At 40.8% G+C, this 19,711-nt stretch overlaps 1 protein-coding gene across 1 annotated transcript; it reads right to left on the bottom strand.

The window, feature by feature from the left end:
• Window positions 1–23: 23 nt before the first annotated feature.
• Window positions 24–19,006, bottom strand: TM6SF1 (transmembrane 6 superfamily member 1). Its single transcript, XM_026045692.1, has 10 exons — window positions 18,852–19,006; window positions 17,315–17,418; window positions 15,859–15,956; window positions 14,807–14,910; window positions 13,917–13,999; window positions 12,315–12,436; window positions 9,022–9,126; window positions 6,847–6,939; window positions 5,741–5,860; window positions 24–719 (listed from the first exon to the last, which is right to left on the bottom strand). Exons 1-10 carry the CDS (start codon window positions 18,941–18,943, stop codon window positions 528–530), a joined length of 1,113 nt encoding a protein of 370 aa, XP_025901477.1. The 5' UTR covers window positions 18,944–19,006; the 3' UTR covers window positions 24–527.
• Between the last annotated feature and the right edge of the window lie 705 nt (window positions 19,007–19,711).

Genomic DNA, 19,711 nt, shown 5'->3' with positions numbered 1-19,711 from the left:
GTAGTAACAAAACTATATGATTCGTTTACCATATATGGAATCCTACCATCAGAGTTGACTGCATCTTAAAATTTCTTGGGTTTTTAACAAGGCTGACCCACAAGGCATTCTTTTTGGCAAATAAAACATGTGCACGTGACAGAATTATGTATGTTAATTTTTGACACTTCAGAAGCACTGATCTTAAAATTATACAGTAGCTTTTATACATGAGTTCCTAACACTGATATACTTCAGTGTATGGAAGCAAAATACTGATATTATTTAACTCCATGCAATATTTCTAAAAGTGTCAAAACACCTCAATAGATGTATGAACTATTATTTACTGCAATGTAAAATCAAAATGTTCAGAACTGATATTGAAGGCAGTTGTCTTTATTTCCCTTTTTTTGAGTAGCATAAACAAAACAAACTCTGCAATTTTACACATATTACACACTTCATTTGGGTTCCGGTTGAGCAGTTCGGTTACATCCGAAGCCAATTATTTACATAGCCAAAAAGAGGAAGTGAAAGCAGTGGCACTATTCTGTTTTTTCTTCTTCTTTGGTTTTCATAAAAAACTCTGGCTTGTTGACACACCTGTAAGCCAACAGCTGGGGAAGAATCCCGTACATTATGTTCAAAATCAGAAAAAACTGTTTTGCCTCTTCAGGGACTCTGTAGATGTAAGGAGTTCGAGCATGAAGAGAAGCACCAATATGGGAAAACTGAGCCTATAACATATATATTAAAAAAGGGTAAAATTGATGTATATTTTGGAAAGACAGCATAATCCGCATGCAAGTATGCATTCCCGGTGACATTTTCCAAGCCAACCCTTTTATTTCTCCATTATCTATTGTACTTTTGCACAGCAGTATAAAAATACAGTCTGAACTACAGTCATTCGTAGCTTGGGGTAACACTGTGAGTAGGATTTAGCCCATGGCTAAGGGGTGACAATTCATGCGACGGGGTCCCTGTTCCTGCAGGGAAGTGCATGGGGCACTGCGCGGCAGCGCTCGCACCCCCTGCGTTGAGCTGGGCACTCGCTCAAAATAAAGCTAGGAAATAAAAACTTGGAAGTTACATTTAAAGAAAGGAAAATCTTCAACTCAGTCTTGCAGATACTAATCCCAGAACTCTTGATGGTTTTGGAAAACGTCTGCAGCATGTGCCCTTTGGGCTGGGAGCGGGCAGCTCTGGAGTTTACATTGAGGATTATATGCCAAGAGAAGCTTGCTGAGCTGGAGCATAGTTTTAGCGTAAACAAACATTTAAAGATAGAAGTGTCAGAATAGTCGCTGTCTTTTGTCTCCATCTGTTACCTACTATTTCAAGCTACAGCTTGTTCCCATTAACTATCGTGTGTCCAATTTTAGTTTGCAGTGAATGGGGAACTCTGAGGATAAGTATGAATTTGACCTGAAGCAGAGCAGGAAAAAGGGACACCAGGATTTTAGCAATGCAGTGGAGTACAGTATGGAGAACAACAAACTCCTGTTTGGTGTCTGGCTTCGGCAGGAGTCATTTAGGACTCACAAAGAACACAATTCAGTTTGTAAAGTGGTAAGTGAAATACAGTGCAGGTGTTCTAACACGCACCTCTCCAGCAAGTGGTGAGGCTGACACCAGACATTGAAACAGAAAAGGAAATTGGTCTTTAGGAGGTCTGACCACTTCCACTTAAAAGGGAGATCTGAGCTAGCAAACCTGAGTTACCAAACAAGTAATCAGAGAAATCAAATACAAACACACTTCAGCAGAGTGCTGCTTAGCATGTTTCTGTAAATAGGCATTACTCAGCAAACAGATGCTTAGGGGCACCTTATCAGCAGCATTTTTGTATTAACCTACTAAGTCAGTTCATCCCTTGCAGCCTGTTTGCTCTCACCTGGTTTGGAGCCCCAGGTTCCTTGTGGTTTGCTCAGATACCTGCCACATCCCTCAGCTCGGGAGCTACCTCGGAGCGGGCAGCCTGCAGGATCGGAGGTAATGCTTTCCCAAGGAGCTACATAGCCCCCGTTGGGCTTAGGAGGTCTGGGGCTACCGAATGTTTATGAGGCTTTAACAGCCCCTCTGTAGGACCTTTGGGCTCTTCTGGGGTGAGTGGGGTACTTCATATAGTGGGAAATACGTAGCTGGGTTACAGGGCCCAGCTGGCTCTGGGTACAGTCACCAGCCCTGTGGGTAAGTGCTGTAGGTGATGGTGCTTCTGTGAAAAGCTTCTCTGTCTCAGAGCTGCAATTCCCCAAGCCTCCTGGATGGCTTTACTTTCTGGGCCTTTTTTTTTTTTCTTTTTTTCTTTTTTTCTTTTTTTGAGCAAGAACCATGGGGCATTAGTGAGCTTCTAGCACTATGAAAGCCAGACACACTTGACTGTTAAGTTTTTGTTGTTTATGGTCCAAAGAGTTTTACTGGTTAATGCACTATGTGGAGATATTGCTGTTTATTAGATTTGTTTGTCAGTATAGCACCTTGCTTTTCAAGTAACCATTCTATTTTATTTTTATTTTTTAGCTTGATTTAACCTGTATGGAAACTGTTCTATGTCTCTAATCCCATGTGCTTCCTCACTTCCTTCCCATGAACTTGGCTCCTGACATTTCTTTTTTATTCAGGGTAGAAACATGTATTAAATCATTCCCTGGTAGCCCAGTCCAGCTTTTATTTCATATACCAGACAGACCCCCAGAAAATCCATAGCCTTAAGCTGTAAGGGCTGTTATCACTCCAGATCACTGTGATATCTGCAATGTGATACCCAGGTATCTGTGATGGGYTGGCATTAGGTAAGCAAGAGCAGTTTCAGCTGTTCTTTGGTGTTGTTATTGGAACCTCTTTTAGTGGAGAACTTCAAGGATCAAAACCCCAAACCTTGGCAGAGAAATTAATCAAATAACCTGTTTGGGGTAACCCTCTAATGGAGCCTTATGTCTCTGGCAAAGAGCCTTTTCTTTGCTCTTGATGCCTTGGCCAGTCTGCTGATCAGGCCATTCTACAACCGCAAAAGACTTGGTGCTGGACACAGCCCTGTTCGACTTGACTGCAATTTGCACATGACTGGTACCAGTCTAGCTTGCTGTCTGTACAAAATAGTTTGGGTTTAGATTTTTACCATATTCTGTCTGCAGATTATTCCTAGACAGTATTTGTTAGCCTGAAATGAAGGAAACATCTGCAGTTAGGGGAAGGGCCTGAAAAAGGCTTTGAACCTTCCTTCACTCGATGTGTGCTTGTTGCATCTAACTAAAACCTAGTCGAATCAGACAAAAACCGTAAGAGATTTCAGAGGAAATTTGCCCAGGTCTTACAAGCCTGAGAGCAGGAGGAGGCAACCTGGAGAAACCTCTGTTCTTTGGATTAAGTTCCTGTGCTTAGGTTTGCGCTGTAGAAATGAACCACCAGAAATTGCAGGGTTAGGTAAAACACTGTTGAAGGAGAAACAGGGAAGGGAAGCAGGGAGAGGGTGAAATGGAAAGGCTGGTGTGTGGGTATAGCTCAAGAAAGTAGGACTCTTTGTCCCTAACCTTTTTGTATAATCAAAAATACAGGTATTTTTGTCCTGTGGAACTTAAGGAGATGTTCCTGGAGCTTCAGAAAGCCCAAACAGAGGGTCCCCAATTTGTTTGTGTCAGAATGTAAGCAACAAAATAACTCAAGCTGAGATGTACGTAATTTTGGGGGGGGGAGGAAGAAAGCTTTGTTTAGTTCAATCACATTGCATTTTGAAACTAGTATTTGCAAAAAGTGCATATTTCATGATAAAGGAAAAAGTACTTTAAAATCCTGAGTGTTGGCTTCCATTTTTAGCTTCCTAACTTTTTCAGGCTTTTGTTTATAATAGAAAACAAACCATGTTCCAATAGCTATATATGTGTTCATCCAAATTACAAACATTTTAACTTGAGAACAGTATAGACAAATCTGGAAAGTGTTTCGTGACCCAGAACAACCAAAATATCTCCAAGTGAGCCCTCAGTTCCTTGTAGGTCACACTTCTGTTTTCTTTCTGAGTTGCTTACAATTGAACAAGTCAGAAATTCCACAGCTGAAAATGACTTGATTGATTTGGAGCTCTTTGTGTAGTGCATTCGAGTACTGGGAAATGCCTTTGTGGTATTTCACCTTTTCTTTTAAACAACTTTTAAAGACTTTTTTTTCTGTGTTTTAATCAGAAGGATATTGGGGAAGTGCAGCAACATGCCATTCTTATAGTCAGCTTAAAACAATAAAAAGGGAAATGGGTGAGCATTAGTTTTGCATTCCCAATAGCTCTTTCCTCTCTAAGTCAGCATAATCCTAAAGCCAAACCACAAGGAGGAGGGGATTTTTTCATCAGCAGCAAAACATTGGCATATCTTAAATCAGACAGACACAAGATAAAAAATGCCATTTTTTAAAAAAAAAGGTAAATGTTTGTTCATTATGGGAAACTTTTGGTAAAGTTCCCATCTGGGCGTCTGAAGCATTTTGRTAATTTTTGCAAGGCTTTAGTAGCACATTTTGACTTGACTGACTTTCCCTTGTGCTAAATAATCTTTGATGGAGCAGTTTCTTTCCTGACAGCCTGGGGAATTCATGAAACTCGAGTAATCTGTCAGTAGAGAGAGGTTTCTGGCGCTGGGCTGCCTGCTTTAGCTAGCTTGTGCTTTTTTTAGATTAGATCYGGGCCAAACACAGTTGTATAAAGACTATGGTACCTTTTGAGCATCTGAAACTCTCCAGTAATATGTTTGCCAGATTCTGTTCTGAGGTACTTTGGTGATTCAAGATTCTATATAAGCCATTCAAAGGTCACCTCATTCTTTGTGGTAGTTGCTCACAAATAGAAATCTGTTGCTCCCCTATCCTTCCTGCACAGTTAAACTGGAGTGTAGTTGGCATCTGTGATTGTTATCTCTGGCATGGGGAACAAAGTGCTGGTCTGTGTTTGTCTAACAGTGATACTCAAATTACACTTAATGCCGTGTCCTTATGTTGTCATTATTTGCAGGATTACATATGTATTTTTCTGCTTTGTCGGGATGTTCAGAGCTCATTTCATCTGCTATATATAGTACAAATCAATTATTTGTCACCGTCTCAAATGTCATGTTTATCTGTATGATAGGAGAGAAAATTCACTAGTTCTCATTGACTCTTTTCCTTTTAGTCTTCTCACAATCATCAGCAGCAACTCGTAATGAACTGTGATTCTGTGATTTAAGAGATGCAAAACAGGCTGAGCTATGAAAGCGTGATCACTGGTAGGCCTTTGGGGACATGAGCAGGTCTCAGTGGCATGATGAGGCTGGGAGGCTCCCACTGCTATCCCAAGATTGTCAAGTGATGTTGTCTCTCTTAGGTGACTCGTAAGTACTTTCTTCATTTAGATTTTTCAAACTATATAGTTTGTCAACATATATTATGGAAGTATTTTTGTTTTAACATGTCCACTGTTAAAGCTTTGAAACAGGCTTCCCTCATGGCTTCAGTTAAAGAGTGTGTGCTTGATAAGGTTTAAATGAGCCCCATACATATACTACAGCAGGAGAAAAGAATTGTCTATGAAAGCAAGAATGCAGCTGTTAGATATATATGTAATAAGCTCAATGCTCCACTGCCTTAACTTAGCTCTTGACAAATATAATGACTGAACTGAGTTAGTGGCACCACCGCAGTGTAAAATGGTAAAGCACTGGGCCCCTTTTTCATTCTGTGTTTCTCTATGTATTCACCAGCAATTCAAGAGTGAACACTTTTCAAGAAATACCTGTGCTAGTCCTCCAGCATGTATAAGGGTTAAATCGGGCATCCAGGAACAACCAGGCACCAGGAGGCCATATAGTGCAATCACATAATATGGCACAGAGTAGAACATATACGCCAGCATCTGCATTTCAAACAGAAACATTAGTTGCTTTGCATTTAAAATCTTGCTGCTGACTGAGGAACTGAGTCTATTTGAAACTACTCCCTTTGGAGTAATGATTCCCAGTTTTTTTTTCAGCTACAACTCTCCCAAGAAAAGAGTTTTGCACCTGAATGCCCTTAACTGGATCCAGCTCCCCTATGGCTTCAGCTGATACTGATGTCTGTCCTTTTGTCCCACCCAAATCCCCCTCATCCTAGAACATGTCCTGCCCTCTCCTACCCCTGTCTCTCAGGCCATGCCACTAAATCTGACTTGACCTAACTCCCTGTGCCAACATAATCCATGTGTCCCTTTCCCAAGCTCCAAAGCACTTCCAGCTCTGGAGTGAGGTTCACCCAAGCCACCCCCATCCCCACCAAGCACACCAGAGCTTTCTGGGATCTGCACTCTGGCTCCCTAGTGAATTCTGTAGCCATTTCAGGCATTGCCCCTGTGCAGCAGCAAAGCTTCCAAAAAATGGTAACCTTGCAAATACTAAGAAACTTCAATCAAATCATTCCTTCCTCCGTAATGCTTGTGTAAGCAGGTTTTGCGAAAGTGTGTCACTGGAGACAGAGGTAGAAAGTGAGCTTAAGGAATCTAGTCCTATTACACCTCTCTCTGCTTCATTACTCTAGACTGAAAGTCTGCTTTGTCCTTCTGAAGAAGGGTAACAATTATGAAAAAAAAAAAAAAAAAGAGAATTTAATGGAATATATTAAAAAAGGCCTGAACACTTAAGATGTATAATTCTAGGTAGCTGATTTGGATCCAAGTTGGGTTTATCACAGTGAACAGCTAGTACCCTGTAATGGTTGTTTAGTAGAATAGGTGAAATACAATTTAACTTGCTGTGAACAAATACTTCACTCATTGGTTGTGTCATGTGTAAAACCCCATGGTTTCATCCTTGTGCCAGTTAAGAAAACACTTTATGAGACTGTGCTGCACAGTCGGTGCTTTACCTGAAGCTTAGGGTAGGCAGCAGGATCTTTTATATAYGGCTCGTGAAGCTGGATGTATAGCCGGCAGAGTTCAGCGGGGCAATCCAGAGCAATCTGGGAAGAATTTTTAAAACTTCCTGTGAACAAGGAATTTCTTCTAAAACAAGGTAACCCAATACCACCTGTTACTAGTCCTAAAGATCCAGTAACTGCCTGCAGTACCACAGCCAGAGGCTCGCTCCAGATCTGCTGGAAAGGTGGCCCATTTGCTCACCAGTGAAGGCTGGAACACAACCTGCCCTCGGTGCCTGCCCAAAGGGCTTGCAAGGAAATGCTCACGGCCTCCTTGAAAGATTTGCACTGCAAGAGAATAGTCGCTTGTCGTAGTAGAATTATRATCATTATTGGTTTGTTCTCACAACCTGGCTTTGACCCTGACAAGCAGGGTTTCCAATGGAAAACTGCTCTGCAGTGGAAACTTCAGGCTATGCATCATTTGCAGGACACCAAGCTACGTGTGTAGTTCCAGAGTTGCACTACAGCAAAGCAGTAGTGGAGAGCAATGAAGATTTAAGGTTCACTRGTGGGTTTAAAGGTGGTGGCAATGGCAGATTACTGGATATTACACTCTTGCACAGAGAACAGTTACCAATAAGCATGAAGAATTACCAATAAGCACCCAGTTCCTCCATGAGTGTARTAGCATTGCATAGCAGCCCTTAATCTTACTACAAAAATACTGTTCTAACATGAGCTGGCAATCTGTGTCAATAGCTGTCACTGTWAATGTGTCTAGCAGGGCATTATTAATGCCCAAGTTTGCAATAAGGCTGAACAGTATGTTTTGCACAACTTAATTTCATGTGTRTTTGTTGTGGCTTTGAAGAAAAATACAAAGATTTACAAACAATGGGTATTTCTCCTTTTTCTTTTCTGCCATAGGCATCTAAAAAAAGAGGTCTGGGTCTGCTTTTCATGGATTTCTATTGACTAACTGCTTCACAAAGTCCTGGTTATTACAGCTTACACAGAGATGTTCAGGTCATCTCTGTAGGCAGGAATAAGGCCAGTGAAGCAGTACCTGCTTTGATAGAGGAAAGATGTAAGGAAATGACCACATCCTCCCCAAAAATACAACACGAAAATTAATGAGAGAAATAAGGAAGTGAGACTGCAGGATTAAGTTAGATGGCAGAGCATGTTGCACCCTTCCTGCAACAAAAGATGCAACAAAATAGATGCTTAACCTGCAGCAGTGCTGCTCTGGGGCATCATGAGCTGTAAGAAATGAAGGAGTCTAAAAAAAGTTAGAAGCAAGAAAATAGGAAATACTTTTGAGACAAGTTCTCAGAGAAAAAGAAGCAGTGTGAGCAGCAGATCCACAAAAGGACCATCTGCACTGGGTAAACAACATTCCTATGGATAGCTGGTACTTGAATTATTCTCGAGCAGGCAGATAGTTGTCTAAGGTGCCTAAACATTTGAAGACTGTGCACTAATGTTATGCAGTCTCTGTTTGACTTCAGGCAGTCAATGCATTAAATCTAACAAAAGATTAGGTTTGCCTATTTTTGGATTTACCTACTTTAAGAAGCATTTTCAATACTATTTCATTCCCTTAAAATTTTTAATCTATCATCAGTTATGCTTGAAGATTTAAAAAATCAGCTCTTGATAAGTAGAAACAACATCAGTATAAATTCTGGTAACTTAGATAAAGCAGGATATTTGCACCTGAAAAACTTTCTTTTTCTTTTTTAAATCTGGGAGAGTGTAAATTAATTTGGCTTGGTTTCCTGTGAGTTTGGCTCTCTGTTTAGAAAGAGATGAATACAGGTTTAATTTAGTTGGATTGCCTCCATGTTCTTGTGCAAGAAAATACTAAACCAACAAAAAAAACCATTTTGGGTCATATTGAACTATACTTGGGATGCTATTTACTCTTATTACTGTGTACATATATTCTTCTGAAAAAATATAATTTACATAGAAAGATGGGGAAGCAAAGCAACAGTAATCATAAGTAACYCATTTGTCCTTTATATGCCTAGGGCTTACTCCAACCAGGAAAATCAAAGAATTTCCCTTGACTGAAACATACATACTTTTTTCATGCAGGCACTAAGACTTTTCTTTTTGTGGGGAGGGAATTTAAGGGAAAATTAAAGGCCAAATATTAAAATACTTTGAACTTACCATGCCCCTAAATATACAGAACCCTGCGGCTAGAATGAGGTATGCAGCTAAGATCAAATCTACTGGTCGTCTTAACAGTCCTTTCCTCTGGACTTCCTGAACCACCTGCAAGACAGAATCTGTTTAGCAGCACATCCCAGGTGGAGTAGTGCCTCTCAGATCACACACGTTAAGCCCCAAGCCAGTTACTACATGAAGGGTCAAGTGGCAAAACATGAGAAGTGGGTAGTTCTCAGCTGCATTACCCTGCTTCTGGTAGGGTTCTTCTGCAGGACACCATCAAGAAAATAATCTGAATGAAGTCTAGAAATATATAGACACAAAGCCATTGTATTATAGATTGATTTACTTTCAAAGTAGGTTAAATTAATCAAATTGAACTCAGAGTTAAAATAGTATTACACAATGCTTATGAAGAGCATTGCTAACTTCATTTAAAATCACATCTTTTATTATCAATTTGAATTAATTCCATATTCCTGAATGTCCCTCTGTAGAGAACTTCTGAGTATGTAGGTTTATCTCCTACATTTGAAGTAGGGTATAACATGTTTTGAAAGGACTGTTAGAGGGAGAGCAAAATGAGGATTCACATCATTGTTGATAGTGAACGCACTGGTTTTCAGCAGGCTGTGACACCCGTGGAAATTAGTGGAATATCACTTGCATAGCAATTAAAAAAAACTTCTATAGGATTACTTGAGATTGCTGAGTTCAATGAACAAATAAATCATAACATGTAACATATGAGTACATAAAATGTGTAGGTGCACCTAGCACGTGGAAAAAAACACTTCTATTTCTTTATGAATTTAGAATCCTTCTGAGAACTGGACAGCGAAGTGCTAGATCTGAACTAGCCTCCTTTCTCTAGTCATAAAATAGGGTTGCCCTCAGAACTAGGCATGCAGAGGTGAGGTAACAGAGGCCGTAGAGCTATATTGAGATAGAAAGCAACAAAAAGGGATCTCTCTTTGCCTACATGATAAAACCTACAGAAGCCATGGAAATAACTTTGGCTGCACTTTCAGCACCACATTCACAGCCAAAGTTATATGCACATCGGAGTCTCTTTCTGCAGTTTATAGGAAAACTTCCCCATTTACATGTGTTACTCATTTCCTCTTCCTTTTTATTAGCCGTGTGCTGGCATGCACGCAGCAAAAACAAAAACCTGACTTCCTTCCTGTTATATACTTACGGTATTGTCCCAAAAGCTCTGAAAAAAATTAGGATGTAGAGGCATAATTAGAGGCAGTCACGATCGAGCTACTCACAATAAAGGTACTGAAACAGGAGAACAAATCTTGCAAGTACAGTTCCTGAATAAGAACTCCATGATCTGGATTGTAGCTTAACAAAAATAAGGCTACTTCATACACCCAGGTCACCCCCTTCATCWAGCTCTTTATTTTTTGAAAAGCTTATGTTTCAGAACAAGATCTATGCCACATCCTTTTTGTTTTTCATACTCGAACAATAGGTCTGTTTTGGCAATATGGAAATTATGACTGCCTTACTTCACAGTATTTAAAAGTATAGGAATATTTATATTACTACCTGCAAAAAAAATACATATCCTAATGTTTATTCCTAAGAAAAACAAAACCTGCTGAGTTGCAAGTTATTAGAAGTTGACTATCTAAAAATAATGAAAACTTCATTACTTGGTTTTGTTCCTCCATTCTGTCTAACTAATAAGCTTACATAGGTACCATGCCTTCCTTTGAACAAGCGTATTACATGGCTATACATTGAGAATTTTCTCTTCATGTGCCCCCCAAGCTACAGCATAACCTTGTACTTGGAGGTTTGTGACACAAAGCCAATATAATAGTKGAAACAAGCTTTGATGGTAGAATGAGTCTTTTAAAATGCCAAGGTATAGAAACTAACAGCTTTTTTTTTTCTCTCTTGTGCCCATGTGCACAAACAAAATGAAAGCACCATACTTCAAAGGAGAAGGATCAACAATTTGAAAGATAGCACGTCCTGAAAGCCAGAATTCATTATTAGACCTTAACTATTGAGTACATTTCAATTTGCCTTCTTTTTATACAGCAAAAGTCACCCCACTATATGCTAAAATGGACACAAAAACATGGATCCTGCCAGTCCTGCTGTTTCTTTTGTGGAGCAGAGTGTATAGCCATAACTAGCATCTTCTGTCATTTCCCAGGGAAAAGCTCTTTTCCATAGCTCCTCCGAGACTCCTTCCAYGCTTAGTTTTAGAGGTTGGGACTAATCTTGTATGCTATCAACAGAAGTCAGTCCCTGCAGAATTCTGATGCAAATCTGAATTTATGGATGTTAATGTTGTTAATGAATTTGAAATTACTGTAAAACTGTTTCCTTAGCTGCTATACTTGCAGCTAAGTCTACTGGGCTGTGTGAAACATTGTAGTACAGCTTGGTTTGATTCTAAAGGAGGGTTTAACTCCAACCCTTCCTCATGAACAGCCAAAACTTCACTTTCATCTCCTTCTCCCTTCAGTGTTTTTTTTCTTCTTCAGTGTTTTCAGGGTTAGGCACTTGCTATTTCCCCTAATTTGCCATCAAAATGATGATTCAGTAGCAATTCTTCAAACTTCAAGAGGCTGAAGGGCATCCTCATTCATTTATGGGAAAAAAATGGTCAGTGCATCATCTGCTGATATTTTGTGCCACAAAACTGACAGCCTATTAGGCACAGAATAGGGGCTATCTCCCACCATCTCTGCCTGTGCTCAGCTGCTTGTGATGCTAAAATACTAATTTATTATTGGCAAATGCTACAGTGTTTTGTGGCAATAAGCTGGCTTGCTTGTGGCAACAAAGGGTTAAATATCTGTTCTGTGCTTTGTACTGCAGGCTTTTGGTTTTGTTCTGTATAAATGTACATAAGCCTTGTTCCATTTTTGATTGCTCAGTTAGTAATCACAATACAGCCCAGCCGTTAAATTCAAAAGCCTAAGCAGTCTGTAAGTATTTTACACATAAACATATTTCTGGATAAGTAGAAAGTGTTTAAATAGTCTTTGTATCAATTAATGTGCTAATGTCTTGCCTCTAAAATCAAATATATATTGAATTTGAGTAGAGAGGAGCAGGACAATAATATCTATAAATATGAGTACTTTAAACTTGTGATTTATTTAACCAGCCTTAATGAATTTTCTTATGATATGGGTAGTCTTATGGGGTCTACACAACTTAGCAGTCATTGTCATAACACTGAGCAGTTGTAACATATCCCCTTCTCACTGAGGGTCCTATAGAACTCAATAAGCACAGTAAATATATAATAATATTACCTTGACAGGAGTATCATGAGTCACTGAGGGCTGATTATAGATTCGGAACCCAGCCCATATGGGAAGGCAAATATATGGTAGGCTTAAGAAAAAAGCAGGACACACTCTTGTTCCATATTTTCCTATTAAAAATAACCATAAGATATATGAGGAATCTGTAAACTGTATTGTAGTGGAGTTTAAAATAAATAAATAATAATAATAATACACTATGGAAAATTAAGCCTGAAGCAGTTACAGTAAAAAATATAAAACATTAGGAATGACTATTAAACCAACATGCAAATCTTGCTGAAAATCATATGTTTAATAGTAGTAGAGCCACAGGTGAGAGAGAAGGTATTAGAGTAATATTTTAGAAATAAGATTTTCTTTTGAGGGGACAGGAACCCACCTCAGTCACACTATGCTAGATAACCTTGTAGGATGGAAGAGTTTTGAAATATCTTAATGAAATATGCTTCAGATAGTGGAATCACTAATGAAAAATGGAAAAAAAAAAAAGAACTGATGAACTGATCTATTTTTGAAAAATCTGATACTACATTTGATTTCCAAAGTCCTGGTTTTCCTACAGGGCTGTACTAATACTTAGATACAAAATACATATTTGTAAGTCTATCCTCAGCCAGGGTAAATCAGGCAAAATGGGACTTTTTATGCCGGCTCCTCTGAGTCAAAATTGAAAACCAAAGGCAGGCTCTAGAAAATAAGTCTTTGGGCTTTCCATAGAGGACAGAGGCAGAGATATGACAGTGAATCTGCTGGCTCCCTCCCAGTGGGAGCGTGTACCTGCAAAGGAGGGAGCTGGGCTGCTTCCAGGCTGCACCATGGATATGTCTCCTCTGTTCTAAGAGCCCAGGTCACGCTGAGCCTTTTCAAAGCTGACCACAGGATTTGGACCCATAATCATTTATCTCAGTTGCATCCTGGTCAACTTTGTGTTAACTTAATTATTAACTTAGCTTTGCTTAAAAAAAAAAAAAAAAAAAGAAAAAAAAAAGAAAAAAAAAAGTCCCTTGGGTTCTTGGGGAGTTTTTTGGTTGGGCAATAAAAGCTCTTAAAAGACGACCTGCCAATAAATATATGATGTAGATTTTTTTAAAAAATTACAATTCTTAACCTCTAGTAACATAAATATGCACTGATTTATTCTAGAAATTTAGGAATATTAAATTGTTTTCAATATAGAGCAACTTACTTATAAAAGTAATTTGAATGTCTTTTGTATAGTGCTTGAATGTCAGGTAGTGAAGTACATTAGTCATTTGTATATAATTTTTAATGATAATAAGAGACAATTATTGTCTCATTGTTCCAGTTAAATCTCACTTGAATGAAAGCTTTATAGGTATAGCAAAAGGTAATACTTTTTTTTCCTCAAAAACATTAGAAATCTTTTTTTTTTTCTTTTGATAGACTCCATCCAGTTTCAAATTTAAGTTTTGAAATACTGGGCATCTGTTTCACTGAGGTTCCTAAAATTCATCTTTCCTATTATTACAGAAAGGAACTAACATTGCAGTAAAACACAGATACCTTAATGCTGAATTTTTAAAATGTTTCACATGGGAAAGTTAATCATATAAATGATGTCCTTACCCACAATGCTTCCAGGCATAAAGACAATGATGCTCATGACAATGGAGCCTAACCAGTAGAGACCAATGGTTCTATAACTTTGTCTGTTAAAAAAAAAAGAGGAGGAAAAGAAAAAGTTAATGCACCATCCCTAGAATCCCACTACCCAAAATCAGCCTCAGATATTCTACTGATTGCCCTAACTGTACCTTGGGAAGTAAATGTTTTAAAATATGAGGAGATTATCACATGAGCAGCACTGGACTTTTGCATTTTTAGTGTTTCTCTCAGCTGAGGGCTGTGTGTGATTTTTACTCRTCCAGTTACTGTGCAGGACTATAGAACAAATATATATGTTTTCTGGTAGTGCTTCTTTTACAAAAAGCTACACTGTCCTCTGGACTTCGTATGTAAGTACTTATTTTCTCAAACTCCTGCAACATCAGGGAACATAAGAGCCTCCAGAATAATCATTATTTTCTTAAATAATCATTATTTAAGAGCCTCTTAAACTGCATAATGGTTTCTAACACAAATGAAAAAGAAAATGTAATAATGCTGAGATAAACAGTTTTCCCATCATTTATATATTATCTGAACAACAGTATCACAATTTTACTGTCCATCCTCTTGAGGCTTTCATTTTCTAAACRGTGTAATGTAGATGGGCTACAGACTGCAGAGTGAAACAGAGAGAACACAACCTAGAGTATTTGTTGCTCTTTGTTAGTGGAGAGAAAAGATAACTTTGGTGTGGGTACAATTCCTGAAAGTGATGGAATTTCAATAGCACTACTTTAAGGTACAAAACAATCTGGAAAGAAAAATGTAAATACTACACAGAAAAAGCCTTTTCTAGGTCGTATGATGAGGCAAGCAAATTAAACGGTGCACAAATCCAAAGGACTTACTCCCAAGCAATAGCTGCCACCATCAAGAGATACATCAGATAATGAACAGAGCCATCCCAGTAGCAGATCACGTGGCCATACGCTGTGTTCAGATATGGTTCACCCTAGAGAAAAATKATTTTTACAAGTATACAGTGATTCAAGAAGGTGTCAGAAAGGAGCAAGTAATGATGAATAGCAGGAAACAAGTTGAGGAAAGTAACTGGTGTTCAGTCTAGGGGTACATTTTTTGMCTGTCAGCAACATATTTTAGGAGATGCTTAGGCAGGACCAGGAATAATAAAATTGCTTATATAGACGCATAATATTGGGTACAAGAGAGAAGGGAAAACTCCTTGTCTAAAGATGCCCATCAAATATTCTGCTACCTTAATGAAGTACTACTTTTCTATATTCCAGTAATACAAGCTAGGATCCGAAAGTTTAACAAGTAAAGCTATAATTAGCAACATAGAATGGTATTGATTGAATGCATTAATGACAATGCAGAACCCATTTCCCTCCCCAATGAAAGATTTGTGGAATCTTTTCAGTGACTTCAGTGACTTTCATAGCAAGCTCTTACTGAGCTATTTTTGGTGGATGTTGATATTCAGCAGCCAACAGATTCTGCTGACTAGGTATCCAGCACCATCATTTTTTAACTCTACTTTAATTCCTTCAATTAAAATGATTAAGTGGAAATACAGGCTAATTTTTGGCTTCCTTGGTAAAGCATATAGGTACTGCAGTGCTCATCCACTCGTGTGCTGAGCTGTGCTGAGCACCAGGGCATTTTGCAAACCTGTGTACAGTCTGGATAGCTGCCATGGAAATTAACACTGAAAGTATTGCTTCAGTGAAATGACATAATGCTGGAACTTGAAAGGTGTGGTATTTTTTCAAGGGAAGTCAATGAAAATAACTGTATTGAAATAACTATTTTTCTATAACTGTAATGAAACACATTAATAACCAAATTCAAGCAAATCTTTTGGACATGTCAAGTGGCTACTTTTCTCTAACAAGTAGTAGTAATTTTATTTAATTCTGTAAGCCAAACAATTGTTTACCTCTCTCAAGTAATGGGTCATGAATCCATCAATAATTCCATCTTGTTCCAGCCCRATTATAAGATTGACTACACTGGTAAAGGCAAATACAGCATAAACTGTAATTATAAAGGAAAAAAAAATTACTGAACATGGAAAGACTTAAAATCAAACAGTTAATTCACAGGCTGATACATTCAGCCAAACAGAGATTAATATCTATCAACACAGATGTTTCTGCTTCAGAGGTCACAGAATTTCTGTATGAATTTCTGCATGTAGACTTTTTAAATRTTAAAAAATGTTAAGAATTGAGTGTTTAGCCCACCAAGTGTTTTAGGAAGTTGTTCTTGGAAGATGAAACCTTGCACATCTGCCCATTTCCCCATTCATCTCGGTAGAAAATCAGCATCCATTGAAAGGGACTGTGGAGCCCTTCAGAATGATCTTTGTCACACAACATGTACAATCCTGAGAGTAGCAATCTTTTGGAAAGGAGAAAGGACAATAAAAAGGAAAAAGAGAGGGGAAGGTGRCTTCCCATTTTTGGAAGTGAGCAATAAAAAAAAAAAAAAAGTATTTGCCATTTAAGTCCACAAGAGACCTATCTGGCAATGCAGAGTCACTCATTTGAGACAGGAAATTTATATAGATAGATATATGGTATTTGTTCCCTTTGACTTCAGTGTGAACTGAGAGTTCTCACATCACTGAGAACACCACTGGACAGACACCTAGGAATCTTAATGGAGAGAGAGGGCAAATGCAGCTAGTTTGTATTCAGTATTGTCTATGGGTCTGTGTTGCAAAATATCCAGCTAAGGGGCAAACTAGTTCAAGGCACAGCCATGAATCAGTGTTTATTTTTTCTAAATTGTTGCTAAATGTAATGAAAATATAAGGTTTTATTTCAAAAAATATTCTTCTCTATTCTTTTATGGCAAAATATCAGTATAGAAGTGTTTTGCCTGAGTCTGCAGGCAGAGTCTAGTAATAGCTGGAAAGGTATCAGATTTCTATGTGTCACAAAGTGAGTTAACACAGAAGCTTAAGGATAATGGGAGAATGAAGGAATTTGATCAGGAGGAACCAAGCTATAGACRCCATTGGTCCAAAAGATCCCCAAATCCCAAATGAGTCCACTTGGAGATATGCATGAGAGGTCTACAGTGTTGTCTAAGCTGTACTACAAAGAGGATCTTGATAGAGCAGGTATGATCATGTGTCAAACATCTTCACAGCTTCAGCATTATTTTATTTTTGTTCTTTCCACATGGGAGGTCTGGCTCAGGGAGAGCCTCAAAAGATCCCTAACTTCTCCCCTGGTCTTTACTTCCTCTCTGGCTTCTAAAGCATCTCACAGGACTAAGTATTGAAGCCCTAATGCTTTAAATGTGCAATGTGTAATAACAGTCATATTTTACCTATATACTACTGGATACATTCTGAATTCAGCTTCCTTGTTACCAATACATACCATAAAAGAGTGGGTCTTTTGGTGGTTTTCTCTTGACAAGAACACGAGCCAAAAGAGCAATAAAAACTAGGACCAATAATCCAGCTGCAACAACTGTCCAGGAACTGAAACAGCATTAAAAATAAAGAAAAAATAAAAGAAAGAAGAAAAAAAACAGATAGAATTTTGCTTTTTTGATCTTTTTATCAGCTATCCTCAAAAGAAGAGATCGCTTAAATGTTTATAGTCTTAATGTAGCATTTAGTATTTAAAAAGGCGGATTTTCAAGTTCAATGCATAGTCTGTCATTTTACAGTTTTGCAGAATTTTATGTGCCTGTCTTTTCACATGTGGTCATCTAAAAAAAGAAAACACTAAAATAGCTAGATAAACAACATGCCCAGAAATGCAGATTTGCCCAAGATCAGTTTTTGTACTGATATCAGCAGAAAGGGATGAAAATGCTGAAAAACTTAAAGGCCAATGAGAGGTGAAAGTCATCCATGGAAAGATTTCAAGGCCAAAAAGGATAATTGGACACTTTTGGTCTAAGCTCAGCAGTAAGTTATCTACTCAGGAAATCGCGTATTTCCAAATACGAGCGCGGAYGAGTGGCGTGGAGCACCAATCATTACTGGGTGGGGGTTAAAATTCCACTTCTGGACAGGCTGGAGGTGCTCCCAAAGGTGTCTCTGGCTCTGTGGGGTGGGATTGCTCCGGGTGTCCCAATAATCAGCTTTTTGGCAGCAACATGATGTGCTTTGCAGAGCAGACCTCTCTGAAGATGGTATTTGTAACGGGAGCACGAGTAAAGGGTTGTTGAGAAAAAGTACAAAAACTCTTGACACAAAAGGAGATTTGTCTCCTTCCCTCCCCGCTCCCCCTCCCCCGCCAAAAAAGTGAGTTTAAAAAAAAAATTTTTTTTGAAATTATTTTTCCTCTCTGTCTAAATTTCATTCTGTTCTCTCTAAGCCTGAAACGCTGTCTCGGCTGGTCTCAAGTTTTTGCTTTTTTTGTGTACGTACAAGGAGAAAAAAAAAAGAGGAGGAGGGATCAGGTAAACTCCAGACCATAAGCTAAAAATATTTGGGACGGGATTCTGTGYGCAGCACCGCTCTGTGCCTCGGGAGAGCACGGCAGGCACCGCACACAGCACCGCCTTTGACAGCTCCAGCCGGGCTTGGCTTAAGGCGCTCGGGGACGCCGCGGGATCGGGATCGGGAATTCCGGGACATTCCCGCCCGCGGCGCCGGGAGCGGCTCYGCGGGGGTCACCCGCAGCGCTGCCCCGCGCGCTCTGTGCCCGCGCTCCAGCAGTCTGCAGTAAACACGGGCCAGGGGCCGAGCAGCTCCCGGCGGCGAGAAACAAAGCGAACGAGGCGATCAAATAAAATCAAATCCAAGTTTCCCCCGCGGGAGGAGGCGGCCGCGCGCCCGCAGCGCGGGAGCGGCGGGAGCGGCGGCGGCTCGGGGCGCTCCGGCCCCGGCTCCCCGCGGCGCCACAGCCGCCTCGCCCCGCCTCGCCTTCCCTGCGCGGCCCGCCCGCCCGCCCGCCTCACCTGCCGCCCGCCGCCAGGCAGTTGAAGAGGTACGTGACGGGGATGGCGGTGAGCGAGAGCACGAAGACGCCGGTGGCCGCCGAGGCGCTCATGCCCGCGGCGGGAGGCGGCGGCGGCTCCGCCGCTCAGCGCGCGCCGCGCATGGTCCGCGCCGGGCGGCGCCGCGGCCGGGCCGGGCCCGGGCGCTTCACGCCCCTCGCCGGAGGTGCCGCCGCCTCACGCGGAGCTGCCGCCGCCTCATGGCCCGCGCGGGCCGCCCCTTCCCTCCCTCCTGCCCGCCCCGCCGCCGGAGAGGTTAAATCCGCGCCGGGGGACGGAGGGGACGGGAGGGGACGAGCGGCTGGCGCCGCTGYAAGGAGCGGCGCGGAGCGAGGCCGGGGCCCGCGGGGCAGCGGAGCCGGTGTCCGCTGCGGGCGCCCCGCGCCGCTGGGCGGGAAGAAGCGGGGCGGTCACCGAGGGGAGCCCCGCGGGAGGGGGCCCCGCCGGCACGGGGGCAGTGGCGGTGCTGGAGGCTTTTCCTCTTAAAAGGGGCTTTATTGGTAAACTCATCCTTTCTGTCCACACGTGGAGAAATAATCAGGAGTCACGACTCGGTTGGGGTTCGTGCGTCAGCGTGTTTCCTGGCGTGGCACACTGCTTCTGTGCCTGGGTATCAACACTAAGCGGTCTGTGGGCAAATAAGGACRGGGTGAGTCACCGTGTGCGAGGCACGCGCAAGTGGAAAATGTTTCCTTGAAATGATGGGACACACACGCTCAGGGCTTGGGAGAGTGGGAAGGATTTCTCTGATCAGCCGGTGCTGCACRGGAACAAATCGCAGCATGTCCCGAAACCTGCTCCTGGTGGAGCCCTGGAAATGC

The sequence above is a fragment of the Nothoprocta perdicaria genome, unplaced genomic scaffold (assembly GCF_003342845.1).
Source record: "Nothoprocta perdicaria isolate Ctin4 unplaced genomic scaffold, notPer1 scaffold_41, whole genome shotgun sequence".
Classification (NCBI taxonomy): domain Eukaryota; kingdom Metazoa; phylum Chordata; class Aves; order Tinamiformes; family Tinamidae; genus Nothoprocta; species Nothoprocta perdicaria.
Note: the sequence above shows the minus strand (reverse complement) of the source record. Positions and strands in the feature narration are given on the sequence as shown.